Source organism: Pan troglodytes, chromosome 6 (genome assembly GCF_028858775.2).
Source record: "Pan troglodytes isolate AG18354 chromosome 6, NHGRI_mPanTro3-v2.0_pri, whole genome shotgun sequence".
Taxonomy (NCBI): Eukaryota; Metazoa; Chordata; class Mammalia; order Primates; family Hominidae; genus Pan; species Pan troglodytes.
Window position 1 is genome coordinate 38,764,385 of NC_072404.2, and position 27,420 is coordinate 38,791,804.

A 27,420-nucleotide genomic window follows, 5' to 3' on the forward strand; every position below is an offset into this window, starting at 1 on the left:
CTGTAGGCTGTCCCAGACAGTTTCCTTTGGGAGAGATTAGTTGCAAGTTCTGGAAATACTGGCTTTACCTCATCCTCACAGTGGTTATGTTTTACTCCATCATTTCAGCCACAATGTGTCCTCCGCATGGGGATTCAATAACTTTTTTTTTTTCAGAGACAGGGTCTCACTCTGTCACCCAGGCTGGAGTGCAGTGGCACCATCATGGCTAACTGCAGCCTTGAACTCCTGGGCTCAAGCAATCTTCCCACCTCAGTCTCCCAAGTAGCTGGGACTACAGGCATGCACCACTTCGCCTGGCTGATTTTTTATTTTTTAGAGACAGAGTCTCGCTATCTTTCCCATGCTGGTCTTAACTCCTGGGCTCAAGCGATGCTCCTGCTTAGGCCTCCCAAAGCACTGGGATTATCAGTGTGAGCCACTGTGCCTGGCCCCAGGAACCCCTTCTTTTCAGTGTTTTCACACTGCTGATATCTGGACATGGAGGAGATAGGAAGAGCTAACTGGTAACAATGATAGGCACTGTGGATTGATATTTTTTCCCCATAAAAGAATTGTAAAGTACATTGTTCTTCCTACCAATCCCAGAAGAAACCCTTTAAAAATGGTTGTATATTCTGGCCGGGTGTGGTGGCTCATGCCTGTAATCCCAGCACTTTGGGATGCCGAGGTGGGCAGATCATGAGGTCAGGGGATGGAGACCATCCTGGTTAACACGGTGAAACCCCGTCTCTACTAAAAGTACAAAAAATTAGCCGGGCATGGTGGCGGGCACCTATAATCCCAGCTACTTGGGAGGCTGAGGCAGGAGAATCCTGTGAACCCGGGAGGTGGAGCTTGCAGTGAGCCGAGATCATGCCACTGTACTGCAGCCTGGCGACAGGGCAAGACTCCATCTCAGAAAAAAAAAAAATTGTTGTATATTCTTTAAGACTTTTTCTGTGATATATTATTAATAATTATAATACATAGCATATTATATATAACATATAATCTAGATAAAATATAATAATTTGGAATAATACACATTACGTTTATATATTCCATACTTAGATAACTTCTTTGGGCCTATACTGTTTACACTATTCTTGAATTTGTGCTTACAGTCAAATCTTGGATCATCATCTTCAGGCATATTGTTCAGATTCTAAAAGTTCTGCTGTTAGATTTACTTAAAAGTTTTACCATTGTATTGTAGTCTCTACAAGCAGCTTTCAAACTTTTTTCCACAAGACACACAGTAAGAAATACATTTTATTTCCCAATCTGTATTCTACATAAACATAAAAGTTACACATATACACATTTATTTCTTTCTTTTTAATCAACACATCACAAATTTGCTTGTCCTGTTTGCACGGAGGTCATGCTATTCTTCTCAGTATGGTTCCAATTTTAGTGTGTGTTGCTAAAGTGAGCATTACTTTTAGTTTTATATATAAAATTTAAACTCAAGTTTCATGACACAATACCTATCTTTTCTACAGGTACAAAGTATTCTGTTCCGTTTTTTTTTTTTTTTTTTTTTGAGATGGAATCTCACTCAGTCACCCAGGCTGAAGTGCAATGGCGTGATCTCGGCTCACTGCAATGTTTGCCTCCCTGGTTCAAACAATTCTCATGCCTCAGCTTCCCGAGTAGCTGGGACTACAGGTGCCCACCACCACAGCAGCTAATTTTTGTATTTTTCGTAGAGATGGAGTTTCACCATGTTGGCGAGGCTGGTCTTGAACTCCTAATCTCAAGTGATCCGCCCGAGTCGGCCTCCCAAAGTGCTGGAATTATAGGCATGAGCCACCATGCCTGGCCTCTATTCTATTCCTTAATTTAAAAAATAACTAAACGCTGGTCACCACCCTCTAAACTGATTTCGTGAGTCATTAACGGGCCACTGCCTACAGTGACAAAGTGACTAGCCTCTGCTCCGCTTTCTTGCTTTGGTCAGAAGTCCCACCCTGAGTGAGGCTGCTGGAGGTTGGGGTGGGTGCTGGTTGTTGGGCTTGACTGCTGCCTGCCGGCTGACACCGCCTCCCGCTCCTGTCACCTGGACAGATGGAGAAGTGCCCGGCAGTGCCGTATTAGTGTTTGACATTGAGCTGCTGGAGCTGGTGGCTGGCCTTCCTGAGGGGTACATGTTCATATGGAATGGTGAGGTGTCACCCAACCTCTTTGAAGAAATTGACAAGGATGGCAACGGAGAAGTCCTCCTGGAAGAGGTAACTAACTGGCCTCTGTAGGAAGGTGGGACCGAAGAGCTCAGGGAGCCTGGTGAGGCCGTGGGGCCGGTTCTGAAGGTGAGGCCTTCTAAGGGTGAGGCCAGCTGGCTGGAGGGCTTGTGAGATGACCAGCACACTTGTGTGCCAAGCGCTTTTACACACACCCTCTCGATGGAAGCTCACCATTCCTCTCTGAAGAAACCGATTCCCTAAGAGGTGTAGGGCTTGATTCCGGGCACACAGTCTGCATTTAGTTCTCGCTACTGGGTGCTCAACGCCTGCCTGTATGTGCTGAGTGTATTCTCTGATTTGGCCCTCACAGCAGCTGTTTTTTAGAAGGAACTGCACAGAGAAGGTAAATGACTTGTCCAAGGTCACACAGCTACTCAGTTGTTTGAGCCAGGACCACACTCCTCTTTGTGAAGCTGGGCAATAGAACCATCTGTTCTGCCCCACCCCTGGGGAATTCCAGCTCCCTGCCTCTTCCACATCCGCTATTGAAGCACATCCTCCAGCCTTTTCCTCTCTTTTCCACATCATCGGCACTTCTGGATCTTTCTCATTTGCATACCAATGTGCTATTATTTTCCCTTCCCTGGATGTGTCTGTTTCTTTCATTGCTTTCCTTCCTTTACAGCAAAAACTTCAAAAGAATTGTGTGTCCTTTCTGCCTCCAATTCCTCTCCTCCCATTCTCTCCTAAACCCACTCCTTTCTGGCATTTGTCCCTCTATGCCTCTGAGCCTGACCTTGCCAGGGTGGCCAATGTCTTCCGTATCGCGGAATCCTGTGGTCAGCTCTCACGCTCCTCTTAACTTCAACACAGCTGATTCCCCTACAGGATGCATCTTTCTCTGGCTTCCAGGACACCACACTTCATGGTGTTCCTTCTACCTCCCTGGTACGTCCCTCTCAGGCCTCTTGTCCCTGATCGCTTCATGTTGGAGTACCCCGGGCTAAGTCTTGACCTTTGTTCTTTTCTCTGTCTTTAAGTCACTCACTTGGTGATCTTATCGGGTCCATATCCTGATGGTGTCTGGATTTGTAGCTCCAGTCCAGTCTTCTCTCTCCACTTCACACTCATGTGTTCAGCTGCCTGCTTGATGTCCTCATTTACGGAACCCCTGCTATCCACCCGCACACCCTGCTTGGGGCCTGCTTTACCCAAAGCCTTTGCCGTCGCAGTCAGTGGCATCACTGGCCTCCAGTGGCTCAGGCGAGAGCACTTGGTGATCTCTGACTCCTCTCTTTCTCTCGTAGGCCGTAATGGTCCTCAGGAAATCATTCCAGCTCTACCTTGAGAGCACACGCAGAACCTGACACTTCTTACCACCCCCACCCTGTAGCATCTTAGCCCGGGGCCTGTCATCTCTTTCCCGGGTCACACACAGCAGTGGTGTTCATGAAATTCCTTCTGCCCTCACAGTGGCCGTTCTCACACAGAAGCTGGGTCAGACCTGCAGAGGCCCCTGTCTACAGGGCCTCACAGTGGCCTGTGAAGACCCTGCACTTTCTGCTCACTGTAACCTCTTTGCCAGCTGTCTCCCTCTGCCCATTTTACCCGGCCACACCCGCCCCCAGTGCTGTCTGTGACCACCCAGGCATGCGTCCACCTTGAGCCCTGGCACCGGCTGCCCTCTCTGCTCAGGAGACATCTACCCCAGATAACTTGTTCGGCCCTTTCCTTCTCATCTTTCAAGACTTTGCACAAATCTTCCCTTCTTCTTAAAGTTTTATCCTGACCACTGAATTCAACACTTCGTCCCTTTCTCCCTTCCTTACTGAGCTCCGCTTTTTGATTTTTTTCTGGAGCATTTCACTTTGTAACTTAAATGTGTAATTTACCTATTTTTATGTTCATGTCTAATTGTCTGTTTCCACTAGAATGCAAGCATCACAGGGACAGGGTGTTTGTTTGTGTATTGATGTATTTCAAGATCTAGAACAGTGTGCTCAGCACATAGTAGACCATATGTTTTGATCATATGAATGAATGCCTGCATCCAAGAATGTTCTTACAGTCTTGGGTGGTCTTGGGGGTCAGCCTTTGGTGGGGAACCAAGATGGGAGAAGGGATAGCTCTGACGGCTGCTGGGTATTGGCTACCTGAATAATAAGGGCTCTTGGAGTCATTTAGTACAAGGGTTTTTCACCTGCATTTAGAGAAAAAAACAAAACAAAACACAGATCATAGGTCATATAGCTGCCAAAAAGATCTTGTCTGTGTTGGTAGCCCAGACTCAAGTTCCAGCCCTGTCACCCCCAGACTGCTCTGTTTCTGGCCCCAGGCCTGGCGTTCATGGCGGCTGAACTCATGGTCTTTCCTGTCCCCTTCTTTTCCAGTTCTCAGAGTACATTCACGCCCAGGTGGCATCTGGCAAAGGGAAACTCGCTCCTGGCTTTGATGCTGAGCTGATTGTGAAGAATATGTTCACCAACCAGGACCGGAATGGAGATGGGAAGGTCACAGCCGAGGAATTTAAACTCAAAGACCAGGAAGCCAAACACGATGAACTCTAAACCTGGCATGAAGCAGATGGTGCCAGGGAGTACGTGACACCAAGCCACCTGTGTGGCAGAACGTGCAGTGAGGGTGCAAGGGTCTTTCAGAAGTTGCATCATTAGCCAGTAGTAGGTGGGTCACATAGTACCTGGTGTACACATCGGGGTGGGTTGATAGACGGGGTGAGAAGTTTAGGCTGATCGCCAGTGATAGTAAACAAAATCTGTGCAGAGGACCTTAGCATGGGATGTGTCCAGTATTGAAAAGGCTGCACTGCCAACCATGATTTGTGAGCCTTCTGGGAAATTTTGTTATTAAAGGAATATATAGTGTCAGACGGAAGTTATAATCATCTTGGAGGAACCATAAGAAAAAGTGTCCAGGGTATCTATATAAAGAGGGTTAAATTTTTTTTTAACTTGCTGGTTAAAACATTTTAGAAATATTCTTGAGATGGGCAGGAGAGTCAAAGGGCTTGCTTGCCCCAGCAGAGTTCCCAGCAGACAGCCATGGCTCTTCCCAGCAGCCTGTGCAAATTCCGATGATGGCCCCACCCCCGCACACGCACACACACATCATGCTTTTCCAGCTCATCACACCCCGCCCCACTATGGGCCTACCATTAATAGTGTATAACTTGGAGGTTAAAAGAGCCTTTTGGACAGAAAACTGGGCCAGGAAAAGGCATCTCAGACCACAAATAGAGAATTTGATTCCTCATTTGCCACATAAGTCATCTGCTTAGCTTTTCCTTCCTTTTTTTTTTTTTTTTTTTTTTGGAGGCAGAGTCTCCCTTTGTCGCCAGGCTGGAGTGCAGTGGTGCCATCTTGGCTCACTGCAGCACTGTCTCGGCTCACTGCAGCCTCCGCCTCCCGTATTCAAGCGATTCTCCTCTCAGCCTCCTGAGTAGCTGGGACTACAGGTGTGCACCACCACGCCCGGCTAATTTTTGTATTTTTAGTAGAGATGGGGTTTCACCGTGTTGGCCAGGATGGTCTCAATCTCGACCTCGTGATCCGCCCACCTCGGCCTCCCAAAGTGTTGGGATTACAGGCGTGAATCACCATGCCCAGCCACTTAGTTTTTTCTTATTCCCACCTTTCTATCCCATAGAACACTCTTTTTTATCTTCCCTGAACCATATTGATGAGATAAATAGGGCTGGGGGCTGGGCCCCGCTGGTCACTCAACAGAGTATTTCCCTTGGCCGAGATGGAAGTTTTGTCCCAATAGATGAGCTGCTGAGCATCAACAAGGTGACATTTTTCTGCTGCCCATTTGTGTCCTGGAGACGGTGGTACCCTGAAGGCAGAGGCCAGCTGCCGCAAGACAGCAATGACAGTCCACCTGCCGACCTGATTCCTGCATCATGGAATAACCACATGGCTACCTTCTATCCTCTGTTCCCAAATGGTGGTGGCACTTATCCTGAAGTTGTCAATGATTTCCCTTTGAAACTACTTTATTTTACTAATTTAAACTATTTTGTACTGATGTAGCCCTGAGGTAGTTCATGAAAATGCTGTGCACTCATTCCATGGAATAAATGTTGGAAAGCTGATCTTTTCTGATATAAAATGTTGAATTGTATTATCTGGTTTTCTGATGTTTTATTGGAAGGCTGAAGACCTATAAGAATGCACCGTGCAGTCAGAATCTCCTTGATGAAAACAGCAGGACTTCACTGCATTTACTGAGGGAGCGCACTCTACTTATAGGGAGTGTCAGTCAGGGTCCTGGCCCTCCTCTGGGACTCCTGAAGAGAAGCTAAGGAAAGGACTGTTTAGAGGGGTGTGGGCGAGGCTGGGGGAACTGAGGCTGTTGAGTGCCAGTGACAGCAGTGTTGGCCACCGCAGGAGGCTGCTACCACCAGGGCCTGAGAGCTCAAGAGGAGGCAGTGGGAGCAGCACAGGAAGGGCTACCTGGAGACCTAACAGAGGGATGCAGCCAGCTGCATCTGACAGTGCAGCTGACACTGCAGCAGAGCGAGGGACAAATGCCCCATCCCCTCTGTGCCCCCATTCTCTGATGCCTGCCACTGGCTCCCATTAGTGGAACCATGTTGGAAGCCAGAGGGTAAGAGGAGCTCAGAGACTGGAGTTCTCAGAGGTCAGCCTCTTGAGTGCAGAGAAAGGTGGAGAATGAATCTGAGGTAGGGATGGGGTGGGTGGGAGCAAATGGAGAATTACTGGCACATGTATAGAGAAACTGTGTGTGTGTGTAGTGCAATTATATATTTAAAAGCAATTATTTTAATATATATTAATATACATAAAATATATGTATTATATATACATACAGTTGCTGTTAAAAAGCAAATGTTGGCCATGTGCAGTGGCTCATGTCTGTAATCCCAGCACTTTGGGAGGCTGAGGTGGGTGGATCATTTGAGGTTCAGGAGTTCAAGACCAGCCTGGCCAACATGGTGAAAACTCTTCTATACTAAAAATACAAAAAAAAAATTAGCTGGGCATGGTGATCAGCGCCTGTAATCCCAGCTGCTCAGGAGGCTGAGGCAGGAAAATTGCTTGAACCCAGGAGGCGGAGGCTGCAGTAAGCCGAGATGGCACCACTGCACTCCAGCCTGGGCGACAGAGCAAGACTATGTCTCAAAAAAAAAAATCTTTTTTTTTGCTTCTTGCTAAGTTGAATTGGGCTTTGGAATGCATTTGACTTCATTAGCCTTACCCGCCTTATGAAAAGAAAAACCTTGTGCTTATCCTGTACCGCAGATTTTTATTTGCCTATTTGAATTTCTTCACTGGCTGTTTTCTGTGATGGTGGAGACAGACGGGCTGAATCAGAAATAAATTTCTTGGCCAGGGGCAGTGGTTCATGCCTGTAATCCCAGCATTTTGGGAGGCCAGGAATTTGAGATCAGCCTGGGTAATATAGCAAGACCCCATCTCTAAAAAAATTTTAAAAATTAGCTGGGCATGGTGGCATGTGCCTGTAGTCCCAGCTACTTGGGAGGCTGAGGAGGGAGGATTGCTTGAGCCCGGGAAATTAAGGCTGCAGTGATTTGTGATTGCACCGCTGCTCTCCAGCCTGCACAACAGAGCGAAACCCTGACTCTAAAGAAAAAAAGGACATGGACCTTAGAACTTCAGGAATGGAGAGAAGCTTTGGCCTGCTGAATTCTGCCTAGGCACTTCCATTCTTCCCGTTGCCGAGGAGAGCATTCAGTGATCAGGCGCGTTTATCTGTCTGCAAGGGGAAGCTGCTTAGCTGGCCCCACTTTATGCTATGGCTGCAACACTTGCTTCTATTTACATTATGGTTATGGGCTATAGTTCTGCCAACAAGGCTGTAAATACTAAATAAGGTGCCAAGTACAGGGTAGAGATGCCACACAGCAATTTTTGTTTTTGTTTTCTAAATCAGTTCTCACCTGGACAGCACTTTTTTTTTCTTTTTTTGAGACAAGGTTTGTCACCCAGGCTGGAGTACAATTGTGTGATCACAGCTCACTGCAGCCTTGACCTCCTGGGCTCAAGCAATCCTCCCATCTCAGCCTCCTGAGTAGCTGCGACCACAGGCAGGTGCCACCACGCCCAGATATTTTTAATGTTTTTTGCCGAGATGGGATCTCACTATGTTGCCCAGGGTAGTCTCTTGAACTCTTGGCCTCCAGTGATCCTCCCACCTCTGTCTCCCAAAGTTTTGGGATTACAGGTGAGTCACTGTGCCTGGCCAGCCTCTGGACCTTCTGACAGGAACATTTATTGATAGGTACTATATTGTGACTATCTAACTCAGGATCTATACAGATTTTGACCCTACATATGAACTGGGTCATTGATACCTACTGTGGGATGAGAGTCTAATAGAACATGAACATGACATCTGAGTATGTTTGACACAACTAGGCCGCCTGCACATGTAAGCAGTATGCACCTTTTGTTAAAACCAGTGAGTTTTGATCTCTGATTATTTATGACTTTATAATTTTGTCCAAATACTTAAAAGATAGGAAAAAAATTCATTTTGGCAGGGAAATAGGTTTAACTGCAAGACTATACATAAACAGTGGTCCCTGCCCCCATCTGTTACTTTACTATCTCAGGTTTCCAGGGACAAAGTTGCTTTTTTTGAAGACTTTTTCCCTTCACTCTCTCAGGGATCTGGAGTTTTTACTTAATAAGAATGCTGGGCTGGGTGCAGTAGCTCATGCCTGTAATCCCTACAGTAGATCATGCTGTAATCCCAGCACTTTGGGAGGCCAAGGTGGGAGGATTGCTTGAGCCCAGGAGTTTCAGACAATCCTGGGCAACACAGCTTATCTCTACAAAAAGTTTCAAAAAGTAGCCAGGCATGGTGGTGCACACCTGTGTTCTGCTCGGGAGGCTGAGGTGGGTCACTTGAGCCTGGGAGGTTGAGGCTGCAGTAAGCCCCAATAGTGCTGCTGCACTCTAGCCTGGGCAGAGGGAGACCCCGCATCTCAAAAACAAAATAATATTCCTGATTATTTGTTGCTAGATGCAGATATAAAATATTTATGCTTATTAAGAGTTTGTGTGTGGTTTCCATGCTTAATGTTGGAAATTCTGATTGGTAGGGCAATTTCTTCCAGCGTACACTGGCCATATTTAAATCTCATTTAAATGCAGACAACACCCACATTTATAGTTCCTGCTCAGATTTCTCCTTTGAGCTCTAGTCTGTCTATTTGGTATCTTCTCTTGTATGTCTCACAGGCACGTCAAACTTTGTATGTCCAAAACAGCATGTCTGTTCCCACTCCCTTGCCAACACCACCAAGCCTATTCCTCTCCATCTTCCCTGGCACCCATGTGTCCAAAGCAGACATCAGCAACCCCCTGCTCTCTCATCTCATCTTTACATATTTAAGCCAACAGCAAGTTTTGTCAATTCTGTCTCTAAGCTACTCCTGGAAATGACCCACTTCTTTCCAGTTCCACAGCCCCAGCCCCCAAAACCGACCATTATTTCTAGCTGGAACTGCTGTAATAGCCCCCAAACTGGTGTGCTTGGGTTTATCTGCCCTCACTAGTCCCTGCCCCACGTGGCAGCAGTGATCCTGCCCCTCCTTTGCAAGGAGAGAAAAACCAAAGTTCTTATGATTTATAAAGCCCTTCATGATCTGGCACCCACCTACTTCCCGTTCAACGCCTGATGCCATTCTTCCCTTTGTTCATAATACTGTTAAACCAGTTCTCAGTTCTTCAAATGCCCTAAAACTTTCTCACTTGGGACCTTCGCACACCCTGTTCCCTCTCCTGGGAATGCTTCTACCTCAAATCCTCACATGGCTAGGTCCTTATCCTTCAGACTTTGGCTTAAATATCACCTGAGAAGAGCTTCCTCTGACTACCATATCTAAAATAGATCTCTGTTGGCTGGGTGTGGTGGCTCACGCCTGTAATCCCAGCACTTCGGGAGGCCGAGGTGGGCAGATCATGAGGTCAGAAGATCGAGACCATCCTGGCTAACACCCCGTCTCTACTAAAAATACAAAAAATTAGCCGGGCGTGGTGGCAGGCGCCTGTAGTCCCAGCTACTCGGGAGGCTGAGGCAGGAGAATGGCGTGAACCCAGGAGGCGGAGCTTGCAGTGAGCCAAGATCACGCCATTGCACTCCAGCCTGGGTGACAGAGTGAGACTCCATCTCAAAAAAATAAAAAATAAATAAATAAATAAAATAAAGTAGGTCATTTGTGTTTTCTTCATAGCATTTACCATATTCATAATTGCTACTCTTTCCTCCTGTTTGATCCACTAGGAATGGAAGCTACAGGAGGGCAGGAAGCATGACTGATTTTTTTTTTTTTTTTTTTTTGGGCAGAGGGGACAGTTTCACTCTTGTTGCCCAGGCTGGAGTGCAATGGCACAATCTCAGCTCACTGCAACCTCCACCTCCCAGGTGCAAGCGATTCTCCTGCCTCAGTCTCCCAAGTAGCTGGGATTACAGGCGCACACCACCACACCCAGCTAATTTTTGTATTTTTAGTAGAGATGGGGTTTCTCCATGTTGGTCAGGCTGGTCTCGAACCCCCGACCTCACGTGATCTGCCCGCCTCGGCCTCCCAAAGTGCTGGGATTTTACAGGCATGAGCTACCGCATCCAGCCCTGATTTAACTACTGTTTCCCTAGAACTCAGCACAACACAGAGACTTGTTGAGTAAGTGACTTTTCATTTAATCCTCATCTCTAGTTAATATTCCCCTTTACAGATAAAAAACTAAGGCTTGGAGAAGTTAGAAACTTATTGCAGATGACAGAATCACAGATTCAGATCCAGGTCTGACTATTTCAAAGCCGTGTCCCTTGCACCTTGATCACTTTTTATGTGTTAAACTGGTACTGAAACACCAGACTAAGTACAAAAAGCAGCATGACTGTTGACTCTCTGGGTAACTCTGGAGAAGTTTCAGGATAAGTTATTCAAGATTACATTGATCTTTTCCTTGCTGATTCTCCCTAGGGTATATCAAAGAGAAAACTGAACCTGAAGGCCGGTTAAACAGACCTTCGGTCATCTACCAAAATTTGGGTGACTATTAAATAGACCATGGAAGGTAGATTTCTCGTGAAATCACTCCGGAATGAGCTAGTATTAGTGATGGTTGTTTTCATTTTTTTCCAGTTTTGTCAAAATTGTTAGCTCTAGCCCTCAAAATTACTTTATTTCATAAAGTAAAATTTAAAGTTGAATAAAACCACTGGCTAATGCTAGGCTCTTTGGAGAATATGGTAGTTACCATACACTACCAGTATTTGCTGGGGCTGCAAAAGATCATTCCATTTCATTGATTCAACCAAACATTGTACTGGGGGATATAACAGCTTATACATTTGTGGACGGATTCTACCTAACAACATTGAATACTTGGACTGTTTTAAATGCATACATAAATTTCAGATGCATACATAAAAGATGAGCATATCTACTTATGAATCTAGAAGCTATATCACCATCTTCACTTAATAGATGAGCAAACTGGGACACAGGCTCAATAATTTGTCCTGGTCACTCTTAATGGCTATACTAAACTGGTCTGAAAACTGAACTCAAATACCAATATTTTAAATTTCAGTAGCAGCAGGTGGCAGTGAGATGTGATAGGTTAATAAACATATCACGGAAGAAGCATGAGACTCAATTTATGGAATTGGTTAGAAGAGGCCTTAGAGAGTGCATGTTCTTATGGCATTCACTATATAGGGAGGTGACTGAACCTGTACTCTTAGTAAGGGGCTGAGCCATGACCAGAATGTAGATCATGACTTCAGTGTTCTTTAGATTTACAGCATGCAATATACTTATTCATGGAAGCATATTATAAACACCTTTGGGAAACAGCCAATATAAGCTCTGATTGCAATACACGGGTAAAGAGCTATCATTGAATCAGATTCCCAACTGTTTTTTCTATGTGCAAAAGTCCTGCAGGTAATTCTGATACTCCCATGCCATGCCATCTGCTTTAATGCAAGAAGTTATTTTCAGTTTGATTTTAGAAACACTTAGGCAGGGTCTAGTCTGCCTTTTGCCATTGCATTTTTGTTTCATTGTTTATTTATTGAGATGAGGTCTTGCTCTGTCACCCAGGCTGGAGTACAGGGGCATGATCTCAGCTCACTGCAAGCATTGGCCCCCCCGGGCTCTAGCAATTCTCCTACCTTAGCCTCCTGAGTAGCTGGAACCACAGGTGCGCACCATCATGCCTGGCTAATTTTTTGTATTTTTAGTAGAGACTGAGTCCTGCCATGTTGCCGAGGCTGGTCTTGAACTCTGCCTTGGCCTCCCAAAATGCTGGGATTACAGATGTGAGCCACTGCACCTGGCCTCATTATTTTTATGCTTTTTTGAGATAAGTTCTTGCTCTGTTGACCAGCCTGGAGTGCAGTGGTGCAATCACAGCTCACTGCAGCCTCAACCTCCCCAGGCTCAGGTGATCCTCCCACCTCAGCCTCCTGTGTAGCTGGGACTACAGGTGCATCACCATGCCTGGCTAATTTTTTGTAGAGACTGGGGTCTCCCTATGTTGCCCAGGCTGGTCTCAAACTCCTAGGCTCAAGCGATCCACTCGCCTTGGCCTCCCAACGTGCTGGGATTACAGGTGTGAGCCTCCGTGCCTGGCCTGCTTCATTGCTTATGATGATGAAAAGGAGGAGTGGTGGGGGAGGATAAGGATGGGCATTCCCCGGACAAAAAAGTTTTCTAACATGTGACCTTGCCTTCCAGCCACATCGGACTGAACTAGAGACTGCTGCTCACACTGGATGGCCAGAATGAATCAGATCATGCTTTGTGTGTATCATAGCTCAGGTGCTTATATAAGCAAACCAATTAGGTGTTCATAGGATCTGGAATTAAGGGTAAGAATCACGGTCAAATTTATCACAATGGCAGGTCTAAATCCTGAAGATGAATGATGAGGCAGAGCCAGAGATGTGGAGTGGGTAGCTGGACTGTAGAGAGAGATGCTGGCTCCTAATGTCGCAGTGCTGCTCAGATTCAGTCACCACGAGACCCAGCTCCACTGCTTCCTGTCTCGCGTTCTGAAACTTGCAGACTTGTACCTTTTACTGATGTTTTAAATGGGAGAAAATAATTTTCAGAGGTCTCAGTATTTTCTGAAGGGCAGACAAAATTTTCCCTGAAATATCTTTAGACTTAAATAATTTTTGAAAATATTCAATCTAAATAGCCACTATGACAAGGACTTTAGAATTTATATATCACAAAAGATAGGCAGACGGAGAGAAAGAAACAAGAAGAAAACAAAAAACCATGGTAGGTGCTCAATAAATATTTGTTGACTCAGTAAAGATAGTTTTGACCATAGAATTAAAAAGGTTTTGCATTTCATATTTATTATCAGTGCTTCAATATAGAATGTTTTGTAATGATTAGCAACGTTGTAAACACCACCAGGTTTTTCCAACACTAACTGCTAGTCTTTTCCAGTAAATATTTTTTCCCCAGACAAAATAACCAAACCTAACACAATTTCAAGAGATGATGATACCATCAGCATAATAACCCAAATTACAAAAATGGCAATACTTAAAATCATGCATATTATTTCACCATTTCATAAAACTTATTTTAAAATTTCTACAAACTTTCCCAGTGTAAAAGACTCCTCAAAAGCTGCATGATAACATTAAACTACAAAATTCACTTTGGAAAAGTAGGGAGTTATTTTTCTAATTTTGGCTTTAAGATTTTTTTTTTAAATGGGTTAAAAGATACGGTGAGGAGTGTGTTGAGAGAGGTGGAGAAAAGGAGCTTCCAGTCAATGCATTCACCATGTCTGAAAATACTTCAGTTATACAAAGGGAACACTTCGAGAGCAAGGATATATTATAAATAAGTCTCTCAGCAAGATGAACGGATGAACAGTTCAATTGCACCCACAGGAGAGAGGTCTTCTTGGAGAATGCTTGTTTATAGAATCTTCTGTAAAATAGAGTTGGCTACTTCTAATGATTCATCTTGTACTAAAACAATATCATAAGAGTCCATGTACTTTTCTAAAAGCTCATCCACCTAATCAAGAGATGAACAAAAGAAAATTAACATGCAGGGCAAAGAAACAAATAATTTCAGTATGAATCTCGTTGTTAGATCTCTTGGGCAAAATGCAATAAATTAAATTCACTTTCAAAAAATCTTTGAAATGAAGAAATATTTTCAAATCCTTAAGACCCACTGACAGACATTTTTCCACATGGTAGCTTTTCTCCCCAAAATGCTCTCTCTCCAGTCCAGTGGCTTTCAAATGGGGTGATTTTGTCCACGGAACATTTAGTAATGTCTAGGGACATTTTTGAGTCTCATGGCAGGAGACTGCTATCCAGCATCTAGTGGGCAGAAGACACAGAGGCCTCCTACAGAATACACATCCTCCCTTTTCCCAGTACCTATAGCATGCATCTCAACTCCTTTTTAAACATCACCAGAATAAAGAACAATCAAAATGCATGATCACAATATGTTTTGGCTGGGCATAGTGGCTCACGCCTGTTATCCCAAGCACTTTGAGAGGCCTGGAGAATCACTTCAGCCCAGGAGTTTGAGACCAGCTTGGGCAACACAGGGAGAATTCATCTCTAAAAAAAATTTAAAAATCAGCCAGGTGTAGTGGTGTGCGCCTGTAGTTCCAGCTACCTGAGGGGCTGAGGTGGGAGCATTGCTTGAACCGGGAAGGTCGAGGCTGCAGTGAGATGTGATTGCATCACTACACTCTAGCCTCGGTAACAGAGGCTCGTCTCAAAAAAAAAAAAGTCTCTAAAATAACTACTTTCTCAGGTGACTATGGCAACAATTGCCTATCAAGTTTCATCCTAATATTTTCTTCGAAAAAAATTACAGATTTGTATACTTACTCTATCATTTAGATATCCAATTTTCAGAATGTGCTCAACATTGGCCACTCCATCTGCCATTCTTAAGTCTCCTTGGGAGTCTCCCAGAAGAATTATGTTACTATTGTCTTTCAGTTGATTGAAATATTCTGTATTCCTCAAGGCACCATCATGTTTGTTAAATACATGAATTAGTTCTCCTTTAAATCCTTTGAGCACCCCCTATGAAAAATATAAATCTTTTGAACTAACAGGCTTTAAAAATTCTATTTGTTGGATTTTCATATTTTGGAGCTCTTAATTGATGTCACCATTATTTCATCATATTTGTAAATGCATCTTTGATACTAGAGATCTCAAAGCACTTAAGTCCATCACATTCACCATAGCTAAGAAGGGCTCGGAGAAGTAAATGATTTTTTAGATACTATTTTAAATGGTAAAACAAAGGCCGGGCGCAGTGGCTCACACCTGTAATCCCAGCACTTTGGGAGGCCAAGGAGGACAGATCACTCAAGGTCAGGAGTTCGAGACCAGACTGGCCAATATGGTGCAACCCCACCTCACTAAAATATAAAAATTTGCCAGGTTTGGTGGCACACACCTGTAGTCCCAGATACTCGGGAGGCTGAGGAAGGAGAATCGCCTGAACCCAGGAGGTGGAGGTTGCAGTGAGCCAAGATGGCACCACTGCACTCCAGCCTGGGTGACAGAGTGAGACTCTGTCTCAAAAAAAAAAAAAGAACGCCGGGCACAGTGGTTCACGCCTGTAATTCCAGCACTTTGGGAGGCCGAGATGGGCAGATCATGAGGTCAAGAGATCAGACCATCCTGATCAACATGGTGAAACCCTGTCTCTATTAAGAAAACAAAAATTAGCTGGGCGTGGTGGCACGCACCTGTAATCCCAGCTACTCGGGAGGCTGAGGTAGGGAGAATTGCTTGAACCCGGGAGTTGGAGGTTGCTGTGAGCTAAGATCACCCCACTGAACTCTAGCCTGGGCTACAGAGCAAGACTCCCTCTCAAAAAAAAAGGTAAAACAAAATGAGTTCGAAATTCAATTTTCAGTTTTTATTTTGTTTCTAACCAAAATATCCTATTTTATGTTATTTTATGTATTTCATAATATACTGCCTTGATTAGAAAACCTTATTCAAATAATGTCAGTTCTAACTCACTTCTTTTTCCAACTATGAATGTTAAGGCTTCAAAGTTGCTGCATTAAAATATTTTAAAGGAAGTTTTAGGCTATGTGTGGTGGCTCATGCCTGTAATCCCAGCACTTTGGGAGGCCAAGGTGGGAGGATCACTTGTGGTCAGGAGTTCGAGACCAACCTGGCCAACATGGTGAAACCCTATCTCTACCAAAAATACAAAAATTAGCCGGGTGTGGTGGCAGACGCTTGTAATCCCAGCTACTCGAGAGGCTGAGGCAGAAGAATTGCTTGAACCCAGGAGACAGAGGTTACAATGCGCTGAGATTGTGCTACTGCACTCCAGCCTGGGCAACAGAGTGAGACTCCATCTCAAAAAAAAAAAAAAAGAAGTTTTACTACTTTTATTATTAGTCTATAGCTTGGGGAATGAAAGTTTAAGAACGGCACATTGTTTTTAAAATATGGATATATTAACACTGAGAAGGATGGAGTCCCACAGTGGGCCTATCGGCTTGGCCTAATTTCTGGATATAGGATATATATTAAGTAACAACAAATAAATTTACATGATTAAAATATTTTCAGATTTTAAAATTATGAAGAACGATTTGATATTCTTACAGTTTCATCAAAATCCATAAAATTGGACACAACTTTGACATTGGGATGATAAACACCAGCTTGACGAATAACTTCCTCTAGTACATCGCCGATTCCAGCCGAAAATATGAACACGGGGATGCTATGTTGTTGGAGCTTATCAAAGAAATTCTCATATCCTTCTCTGTAAGATGGAGATAACAAACTGATTATTAAAGAGCAAGATATAGTTCCTTTTTACTTAGAAGCTAAAAAAGTGAAATATTCCTAGTAATTCTATGGTTCACTCATATTCTTATTTCAATATACTGCCCAAGAGGGCTGTTATTGATATCTACAATACTATAAGTTTTTCAAACAACAGTTAACTCTTTACTTTCCCTTTAATCAATTCTAATACTAGAAACTAGATGTCTTTAAGCTTTCACTGAATATGAATATAAACCTACAGTTCACAATTTATACCATTTAAAAAGAAATAGGCAGGCATAGCAGTGCATGCCTATAGTCCCAGCTATTTGGGAGGTTGAGGCTTGAGGATTGCTTGAGCCCAGGAGTTCTAGTCCAGTCTGGGCAACATGGCGAGACCCTGTCTCTAAAATGAAATTTAAAAAGAGAAAACAATAGTTAAGCTACACCTTGAAAACCCCACTTAGGGGTTAAAATATGGATATATTAACACTGAGAAGGATGAAGTCCCATAGTGGGCCTATCAACTTGGCCTAACTTAATGGATATATATTGACCAACAACAAATACATTTACATGATTAAAATATTTTCAGATTTTAAAATTATGAAGAATGACTTGATATTCTTACAGTTTCATCAAAATCCATAAAATTGAAAAGAAAAGCACAGTGGCAGGAACTTAGATGTATTCTCGACATCTGGCATGTGTCTTTACTAAGATCTTAAGCCCTCTTCCCTTTTTTACCCTTCCTGGGCCATAGGTTAAAGAATGCTAATGTTGCCTACTAAGGAATGAAACACTTACTAGCTGTCCTCACACTTTTTCTGACAATTTATTGCTTTCCTTTTTAGAAGTAATCACCTTAAAATATAACATCATCATAAAAAAGTAACATCATCATATTTGCCTAATGAGTTGAAAATTTTACGAGGTAATAAACAGTATTAAACAGGCTCTTGGGCCGGGCGCAGTGGCTCACGCCTGTAACCCCAGCACTTTGGGAGGTGGAGACGCGCAGATCACAAGGTCAGGAGATCGAGACCATCCTGGCTAACTCGGTGAAACCCCGTCTCTACTAAAAATACAAAAAATTAGCCGGGCGTGGTGGCGGGCGCCTGAAGTCCTGGCTAGTCAGGAGACTGAGGCAGGAGAATGGCGTGAACCTGGGAGGCGGAGCTTACACCACTGCACTCCAGCCTGGGTGACAGAGCGAGACTCCGTCTCAAAAAAAAAAAGAAAAAAAAAAGCCTCTTGTATCTTATAACTCATGCATACATATATAATTATGTACTAAAACATACTAATCTTTCCTAGGAATAGTTTTCAAAGAAGTTCGAGAATTTAAAAAGTAGGCTTATGTAAATTTAGACATAGTATACTGCCAGGCCTGGTGGCTCACACATATAATCCCAGCACTTTGGGATCGCTTGAGCTCAAGAGTTCAAGACCAGTCTGGGCAACATGGTGAAATCCCATCTTTACAAAAATATACAAAAATTAGCCAGGCATGGTGGTGCATGACTGTAGTCCCAGCTACTTGAGAGGCTGAGGCAAGGGGATCGCTTGAGCCCAGGAGGCAGAGGTTGAACTGAGGAAGAGATTATGTCACTACACTCTAACCTGGGCAACAGAGAGAGACCCTGTTTTTTTTTAAAAAAAAAAAAGTATACTTAAATCCCTTTTAACTTGATTTATACATTCCTTTCATATGTCTTTCCTAAGTATTTTGCTAAAAAATTTTTAAATGGCTTTGGTTCAAAAATTTTAAGTCTTGACATTTTTAATCTGGAGAAACAAAATACAAATTAGAATTTAAATCTCATAAGGCTCTTACTACCTACACCAAGATCTAACATGTCATTCTAAATTCCTTATCTTACCACTATGTATTTTGTGATAGGTGGCATATTTTGGATATGGTTATATAAGGAATATTCAATCTTATTTTTAAAAAGTACAACTGACTACATAAATAGCAATAATTCAAGTCTGTGAACAATAACAGCAAAAAACACCCAAGAAACTTACTTGAGCATAACGTCAGATTCTGCCACAATTTCTTTAAGTTTAGCTTTTGGTAAAGCTTGCTGAACAAGCAAACCATGTGATTTAGTATACCTGGAGTTTATGACCAAAGGAAAAAAGACTATCAATTAAGACAAACTAAAATTATTATCTTTATTACAAAGCATTCTTCCATGTGAGAAAATCTGTTCCTCATATTTGGATTTAAGTTTTAGAGATTGAAGTTCATCACTAATGAATGTATACCTCATGTCTCAAAATGTGATATGCATGTTCTTACTGAGTTTCCCAGTCCTCCCAAACCCAGACTTAGCTTAAATATGTTAGTAAGGTAATGAAAGGAAACTAGCTATAAACCTTTCCTAATTCTACACATAAAAACTCAACCCAACCTATGGAAGCATAATCCTTTCTCTGATTGCAGTAAAATGAATTAGAGCAACCCCATTTTTAAAATTTGTTTGTAGTTTGAATTTTCTACATACTGAAGATGCTACTTAGTGAACAAGAGAGAAAATCTTTGTTATGGCAAGTGTCATATATAGATTAGCCTGCTTTATGTAGAAAACACCTATAATCATAGCATCTCAGTATAAAGGGCCCTTAGACTCTCTAACCCATTACAATTATGCAAACAGTCACTAAAAACAGAAAGAAATAAACGAAAAGAAAAAAAGCCTAACTCTTCATCTGATACCTAAAAATACCCCTATAATATTCCTAAGTCACCTTCTTCCCTGCCTGGGTCAGCTTCTATCATGTCAGTAAGCTCATTCTCCCAGGGAAGCTTATTCCATTGCCAGAAAACTCTTAATTGCTAGACAGGCTTTTCATTTCTCATGCTGAAATCAATCTTCTTATATCTTCCAAGTCTAGTTCCAGTTCTGCTGCTACCAGTTTGTAGAGTTAAGTCTAATATCTTTTCAACATTTAATACCATAAATACAGATGAAGTATGTAACTGTTAGGTAACAGGACAATAAAGACAAATCATTCCTGGTCTCCTAAGATTTTAAAACAAGTTGTTCCTTCTCAAATCAAAGCATTTTCTATTCCTTGAAATGTTCCTCAAGTGGGAAGGCTCAAATTCCTCTGATCATTCTGGTGGACTACTCTGACTCCTTTTAAGTTTGTCATGATCTGTTTTTTTTTTTTTTTTTTTTGGTCACTATTGTCATGGTTTCTCTTAACAGCATTCTTCCAGAATCCGACACAGTGCTTTCAGTGTGATCTGCCTGGAACACTGCATTTTGATTAATGCAACCAAAGGTCGATTTTTGGGTAACCATATCACCTGCTGGCTCTGAGTTCAGACTCAGTTTAAATCCTCATACCTTTTCTTTACACATTAAGCCACATTTTGTTCATATACTTAAAAAAAATTCTTGTTTTTAATTTGAGACTTAAATGCAGGACTTTTAATTTATTCCTACTGGACTTCACCTTAAATAAACAAAACAAAAGGATTCCTAAACTGTTAGAGAGATTAGATAATTAGAGCTCATTTTGTTATTCAATGCTCTAACTTGCATAATTTATTAATCTGTTTGTTTGCAATACAGGTAAAAAATAAGCCATCAGTTGTAACTGCAGTGTTGTTTTATTATTTTTTTTAAATCCTCCTACTGCCTAATATACACTTACCATTCCACCATATAAGGGTACTTCTCTTCTACAGTAAGAACAGGATCAACTTCAATAGCGTAATATTTTTCCTTTAGTTGCAATAACTAGGAAGATATGAATAACTTAATCATGAAGATTACTTGAAAATAAATCTGCTTGGTTTTATAGAAAGCAAAACAATGTAAACAAGTATTTTCAACAAACTGCTTTAAAAGTTGAGCTAATGCATCAATTGAAAAAATATTTGTTGATCTTAGTTGACATGTAATCAAATATACCTGCAAAAAGCTACCTTTCTTTTGTAAAGTACTTTCAGATGAGTAAAAACCAACAATAAAATTATCAGTACAAAAAACACTTTAGTTTTCATATAAAGGTATTAAATTTGATTCACATTTCAAATTGCATTTTGTTAAGATATACACAGACACATACATACTCAAGCAAAGTACTGAAGCAACTTCCTCATCAACTTAAAGGAGCAAAACCTACAGAAAACTGAAGTACTTTTGTTTTAAATCTCCAGTTAACGTTACAACACCAGAATACTTTGGTAATCATTTAAGAGTTTTAAATATAAGTTTTGTTGTCAAGTTACTGTGAATTTTTATCTTTAAAATATGTTTTGAATGTGTAATTCATACAGCAAACCTACTACTTACTGAGTGCTTACTATGTGCCAGGTATGGCTGTAAGCACTTTACATCCATTCTTACTTCTGTGAATGCACCTGAAGAAATTCTCAGGCAAAAAGGGTAATGAAGTCTTTGAGTGACTATAGATTGTTGTTAGTGTTTACCTTTTTTCTACATTCATCTGTAACCAGCTTACAGTTGTCAATGATATCTAAAGATAGAAAGCAAAATAAGCATTAAAAGAAATACTCTGATTTATGCTACCACTACTATGAATAGTTTGCTATAAAGTAATGGCAAAAAACTCAATTACTTTTGCACCAACCCAATACTTTTAAGTAATGCCAAGTCAACTAGCATGGTTATTATAACTTTTGGTGTCAGTGGTATAATTCACATGACATTGTTAAAGAAGCTAATGGCTTAAAATCTGAGATTCAGTGACTGCTCGCTTACATCACTGAGATAGACAATTCAATATCTTCAAATACTATGAACTGTGTATTGATCACTTCCATTTTCTCCTTTGTAATTAAATATAAGAAACACATATGGGAAATACACTTTTTTCGTAATAAAAAGATAATAAATGCTTAACGTAAACATCTGGAAAATCCAGACCACTGTAAAGAAGAAAACAAAAATTGAATGGTAAAAGGTTTTAGCATTCAATAATAAGTAATGAACAATATTTTAGTATATTTCCTTTCAGTCTTAAGATTTCATGTATATCAATTAGATAAGAGATCATACCAAATCTGTAATTTTGAATTTTCTTTTTCATTTCACATTGTAGTCTGCATTTTTCCATGTAATTAAAATTTCTGGTATGTGAGCAGAAAATAATTTATATCATTTCTGCAGCATTAAACTTTTTAGGTTGCTTCCAAGCATCTGCTATTAGTAATAATTTTATGTTGAGCTTAGTCACCATTATTTTTGTGAATAAAGTTTTTTAAAAACTGCATTTGGGATTATTAGAAATTCTCCAAAGAGGACTTAATAGGGCAAAGGATATGAAGATTTTTCGTGTTTTTTTTTTTTTTTTCTTTTTGAGACAGGGTCTTGTTTTGTCATCCAGGCTGGAGTGCAGTGGTGCGATTATGGCTCACTACAGACTTGCCCTCCCAGGCTCAAGGACCCTCTCAGCCTCCAAAATGAGTAGCTGGGACCACAGGCATGCCACAATGCCCAGCTAATTTTTTATTTTTTGTAAGAAAAGGTCTTATTATGTTGCTCAGGCTGGTCTCAAACTCCTGGGCTCAAGTGATTATTCCACCTCCACCTCCCAAAGTCCTCGGATTACAGGCGTGAGCCACTGTGCCTGGCGATTTTTAGCATTTTTTTAATACAAGTTATCAAAATAATTTTTCTTTTCCTTTTTTATCTTTTTTTGAGATGAAGTTTCACTCTGTTGCCCAGGCTGGAGCGCAGTTGTGCAATCTTGGCTCACTGCAAACTCCACCTCCCGGGTTCAAGTGATTCTCCTGCCTCAGCCTCCTGAGTAGCTGGGATTACAGGTGGCCGCCACCATGCCCAGCTAATTTTTGTATTTTTAGTAGAGACAGGGTTTCATCATTTTGGCCAGGCTGGTCTTGAACTCCTGACTGCAAATGATCTGCCCGCCTCAGCTTCCCAAAATGCCGAGATTACAGGCACGAGTGACCGCACCCAGCCCCAAAATAATTTTTCAATTTACACATGTACTAAAAGCAAATGAGAGAGTTCATTTCACCGTTTCCCTGTCAGGTTGAAGAGTGTTATTTTAAAAACTCACAGCCAAGTTGGAAAACAAAAAAGACATTAAAATTTGGTAAAATTCCTAGAAAACAAAGTATTTGATAAATGGTGTTTCTTCAGGTTAACCCAAAGTTTACAACCTATTTAAATATTTCTTGAATAATGAATAGACCATATTTGGCAAGAAATATTTCAGGAGTCTCTGATTCCCTTTGCTACCAAAACCATACATGAAAATAACCATTTATATAATATGGGAAAAAAACCTCAAAAATATAGTAAGAAAAAGCAGGTCTCCTCACTGTCAATGTCCAAGAAGAATTTTAAAAACCCAGTTATCTCACAGGTAATATAAAGAGGATCTTAAAATAATGATGACATGCTTTTGTGAATTTGTTTACAAATATCACACTTACTATGACATGTTGGGCATCTTTTCCCTTTATATGAAAATCTACTGAGTGTCATATCAAAGTCCGTTATTATCTGTAAGAAAAGAGTGAAATGCATTATTGTAAACATAGCCCACATGGCCAGAATTTCTCTGTGCTACCCAAACACATACTTCATGCTTTCCTAGATGCATAGGACTGTGCTCAAGTCTCTGGTCCACACTGTTAACTTATTCTCTTTACATTGAATTTTCTCATGCGGTTCCTTTATAAAGTCCTGGGAATAATCTTAACTACAAGGTGCTACCTTGAGTGCCCTAGTGTTTTCACCAAATAAATCTGATTCGTAATTCAGCCATAAAAAACAAAGAGATGCTGTCATCTGCAGCAACATGGGCGAGCCTGGAGGTCATTATCTTAAGTGAAATAAGACAGGCACAGAAAGACAAACATTATATGTTCTTACTCATATGTGAAAAGTTAAAAAGTTGATCTCATGGAAACAGAGAGTAGAAAGACGGTTACCAGAGGCTGGGAAGGGTGGGAGGGTTGGTGAGATAAAGAACAGCTGGTTAATGGTTATGAAAATACTGTTAGAAGGAATAAGTTCTAGTGTTTACACAGTGGAATGACTATAGTAAACAGTATTTTATTGTATATTTCAAAACAGCTAGAAGAAAAGATTTAGAATGTTCCCAAAACAAAGAATAAATATTAGAAGTGGCAGATATCCTAATTACCCTGATTTGATTATTGCACATTTTATATACATTTGAAAATATCACATGTACCCCATATATACAGTTATTATGTATCAACTTTAAAAACTGAAAAAATCCAGTCAGGCACGGTGGCTCATGCCTGGAATCCCAGCACTTTGGGAGGCCGAGGTGGGGAGATCACTCGAGGTCAGGAGTTTGAGATCAGCCTGGCCAAGATGGTAAAACCTTGTCTCTACTAAAAATACAAAAATAGCCAGGTGTGGTGGCATGTGCCTGTAATCCCAGCTACTCAGGAAGCTGAGGCAGGAGAATGACTTGAACCTGGGAGGCGCAGGTTGCAGTGAGCTAAGATCATGCCACTGCACTCCAACCTGGGCGACAGAATAAGACTCCATCTCGAAAAAATAAAACAAAATTAAATAAATAAATAAAAATAAAAATTTGAAAAAATCTGATTAATTGGTATGGGAATTTGCAATTGCAGGTGATATGGCTACTCTTCTCACTAGAGATTTTCGACCAACTTGGTCAATGCACAAAAATGCAGTGGAAGCAATTCAACTATATGAAGCTCTTAGTTACTGATACCATTACATGCTGGATTTAACTTGCTTATTTAAACTATACCAATGAATGAATGCACATTGAAATAGCTGGCCAGCTCTTGAAACTTAGGAGACTGGGTTAAATATTATTTTTCAGAAATGTTTTAAAAAAGGAATAATTTTTTTTTTACAGAATATCCAGATTGTTGATTTAATTTACATGTAACACATTCCTTTAAAACAGAGACAACTTTTTAAAAACTCAATTATCCCCTTAATAAGGTTGTATCTTAATCTGAACTACTATGATTAAAACATGAAAGAGCAGCATAAAACTATACACTTTTAAATATTATCCTTAAAATGGTTTAATGCTTGTACACAGCATGAGTTAGCTTAGTACTTAAGACTAATAAAAAGAGTATTTCAGGGTTATTAACTTTTGTTTTTCCAATAGGGTATTCTGTCTGTTTTAGAACAACTCAAGATATATATTTTCTGGATTTTATATTCCTAAAGGATAGGCAAAAACTGTCTACCTAAACTTGCTGTACTCAGATTTTATCAAACAGGAGATGAATGAGTCGGCTTTAACATTAAAAATAAAATAAGGCTGGGCCATGATGGCTCACGCCTGTAATCCCAGCACTTTGGGAGGCCAAGGTGGATGGATCACTTGAGGCCAGGAATTTGAGACCAGCCTGGACAACATGGCGAAACCCTGTCTCTACTAAAAATATAAAAATTAGCTGGGTGTGGTGGCAGGCACCTGTAATCCCAGCTGCTCTGGAAGCTGAGGAGGGAAAACTGCTTGAACCAGGAAGCAGAGGTTGCAGTGAGCTGAGATCGTGCCACTGCACTCCAGCCTGAGCAACAGAGTAATACTCAGTCTCAAAAAACAAAAAAATTAGCTGGTTGTGGTGGCTGGCACCTGTAATCCCAGCTGCTCGGGGAGGCGGAGGTACGAGAATCGCCTGAACCCAGGAGGAGCAGGTTGCAGTGAGCCAGGATTGCGCCACTGCACTCCAGGCTGGGCAACAGAGCGAGACTCCATCTCAAAAGAAAAAAAAAAAAAAAAAAAGAAAAGAAGCCTTTATTATTAAGCTTTTATTTTTGGAGTGCAGTGGCATGATCTCAACTCACTGCAACCTCCGCCTCCCAGGGTTAAGTGATTAGCCTGCCTCAGCCTCCCAAGTAGCTGGGATTACAGGCATGCGCCACCAGGCCCGGCTAATTTTTGTATTTTTAGTAAAGACAGAGTTTCACCATGTTGGCCAGGCTGGTCTCGAACTCCTGACCTCAGCCTTGTCCACCCGCCTTGGCCTCCCAAAGTGCTAGGATTACAGGTGTGAGCCACTATGCCTGGCCATTTTTTTTTTTTTTAAACAGAGATGGGGTCTCACTATGTTGCCCAGGCTGGTCTCGAACTCCTGGGCTCAAGTGATCCTCCTGCTTCAGTCTCCCAAAGTGCTGGAATTACAGGCATGAGCCACCACACACAGCCAAGGCTTCTTGATAATTATTCACCTGAAGTTTGGCAGCTCCTCCTTTGATAAGACCACAGATAATTTCTTCTACTCTTGTAGGGTTCTTGATTCGAACTGAACTTTTCTGGAATTCTGGCATCTAAAAGTAAAAGAAAATTAATTAATTAGTTTTCATTCTTCTTTCCCCAGGTTCCTTTGATACCAAGCAGAAACCTGTCTTATTTAAAGACATAAAAATATTAAGGCATTATTTTTAAAAAGCAAGCCACCACATCAAATTACCATTTATTTATTTTGTTATTACTTTTTTAGAGATGCGGTCTTGTTTTGTCACCCAGGCTGGAGTGCAGTGGCACAATCCTAGCTCACCGCAGCCTCAAACTCCTGGGCTCAAATGATCCTCCCATCTCAGCCTCCTGAGTAGGTAGAAGGCATGCGCCATCATACCCAGCTAATTTTTAAAATTTTCTGTAGAAGTGAGTGAGGTCTTGCTTTGTTGCTCAGGCTGATCTTGAACTCCTGGCCTCAAGCAATCCTCCCATCTTGGCCTTCCAAAGTCCTGGGATTAAAAGTGTGGGACACCAAGCCCAGCTCCCACATTACCATTTATACACACAAAAATACTTAAAACTTATCAGTATTTTCCAGCTACAGAGTAAGATAAAACTACATTTGTGATTCAATTGCTTTATCAGAAAGTATATATCTTTTTCTAAGTATAAAAGCAATGCACGCTTACCACAGAAATAACAGTAAAAATATAAAAAAGACAATAAAAACTGCCTGGAGTTCAACTACGTGAAGATAAACAAGTAACATTTAAATTTATTTTCTATTAGTTTCATTTCTGTGATTTTCTATTAGTTTCATTTCTGGGTTGTGATGCAATCCAGAGAGAGCCCAGAAATCATATTTTAACCATGAATACCCCAGCAGCTACCCCTCGATTGATTAATTTTTCTAAAAATCTTAAGATGACTCCCGTTAAGCCTCCATTTTATATAATACAGTAACTAAACTTCCACCCTAATACTAATATAATACCTTGAGCATATCCCTCTGAAACATGCATATATACGCATATAGTTTTAGCTCATCCTCATTATATACTTTTGCATCTGGCTTTTATGAATTAATACATACATTTAGCTTGCCTACATATTTATATTTTAAAATGTTCCTGAGCAGAAAGGAAGCAATTATCACAATTATTCCCCCAAAAGTTTGTCTTTGTATAATTAA

The 27,420-nt window shown here is 41.3% G+C and overlaps 2 protein-coding genes and 1 non-coding gene across 9 annotated transcripts in view; 1 reads left to right on the forward strand and 2 right to left on the reverse strand.

Moving 5' to 3' along the window:
• FKBP9 (FKBP prolyl isomerase 9) overlaps positions 1 to 6,308 on the forward strand; it is a 49,304-nt gene extending 42,996 nt beyond the window's left edge. Inside the window, exons 9-10 of the mRNA XM_009452879.3 lie at positions 2,053 to 2,216; positions 4,559 to 6,308. Of these exons, the coding sequence (XP_009451154.1) occupies positions 2,053 to 2,216; positions 4,559 to 4,735 (341 nt within the window). The 3' untranslated portion in view covers positions 4,736 to 6,308. The remainder of the gene's footprint in view (positions 1 to 2,052; positions 2,217 to 4,558) is intronic.
• On the reverse strand, positions 1,317 to 1,419 carry LOC112209879 (U6 spliceosomal RNA). The gene has a single exon (XR_002944871.1). It is a non-coding gene; the product is annotated as a U6 spliceosomal RNA (small nuclear RNA).
• A 7,225-nt stretch (positions 6,309 to 13,533) lies between the features above and the next one.
• The window catches only part of NT5C3A (5'-nucleotidase, cytosolic IIIA), a 48,697-nt gene continuing 34,810 nt past the window's right edge, over positions 13,534 to 27,420 (reverse strand). For all 7 annotated transcript variants that reach the window (XM_001167622.8, XM_001167567.6, XM_054655531.2 and 4 more), the window contains 8 exons: positions 26,219 to 26,317; positions 23,449 to 23,518; positions 21,457 to 21,503; positions 20,676 to 20,761; positions 19,035 to 19,124; positions 16,836 to 16,998; positions 15,078 to 15,278; positions 13,534 to 14,238 (listed from right to left, as the gene is read on the reverse strand). In XM_001167622.8, coding sequence (XP_001167622.2) covers positions 14,137 to 14,238; positions 15,078 to 15,278; positions 16,836 to 16,998; positions 19,035 to 19,124; positions 20,676 to 20,761; positions 21,457 to 21,503; positions 23,449 to 23,518; positions 26,219 to 26,317 — 858 coding nt within the window. In that variant the 3' untranslated portion in view covers positions 13,534 to 14,136. The remainder of the gene's footprint in view (positions 14,239 to 15,077; positions 15,279 to 16,835; positions 16,999 to 19,034; positions 19,125 to 20,675; positions 20,762 to 21,456; positions 21,504 to 23,448; positions 23,519 to 26,218; positions 26,318 to 27,420) is intronic.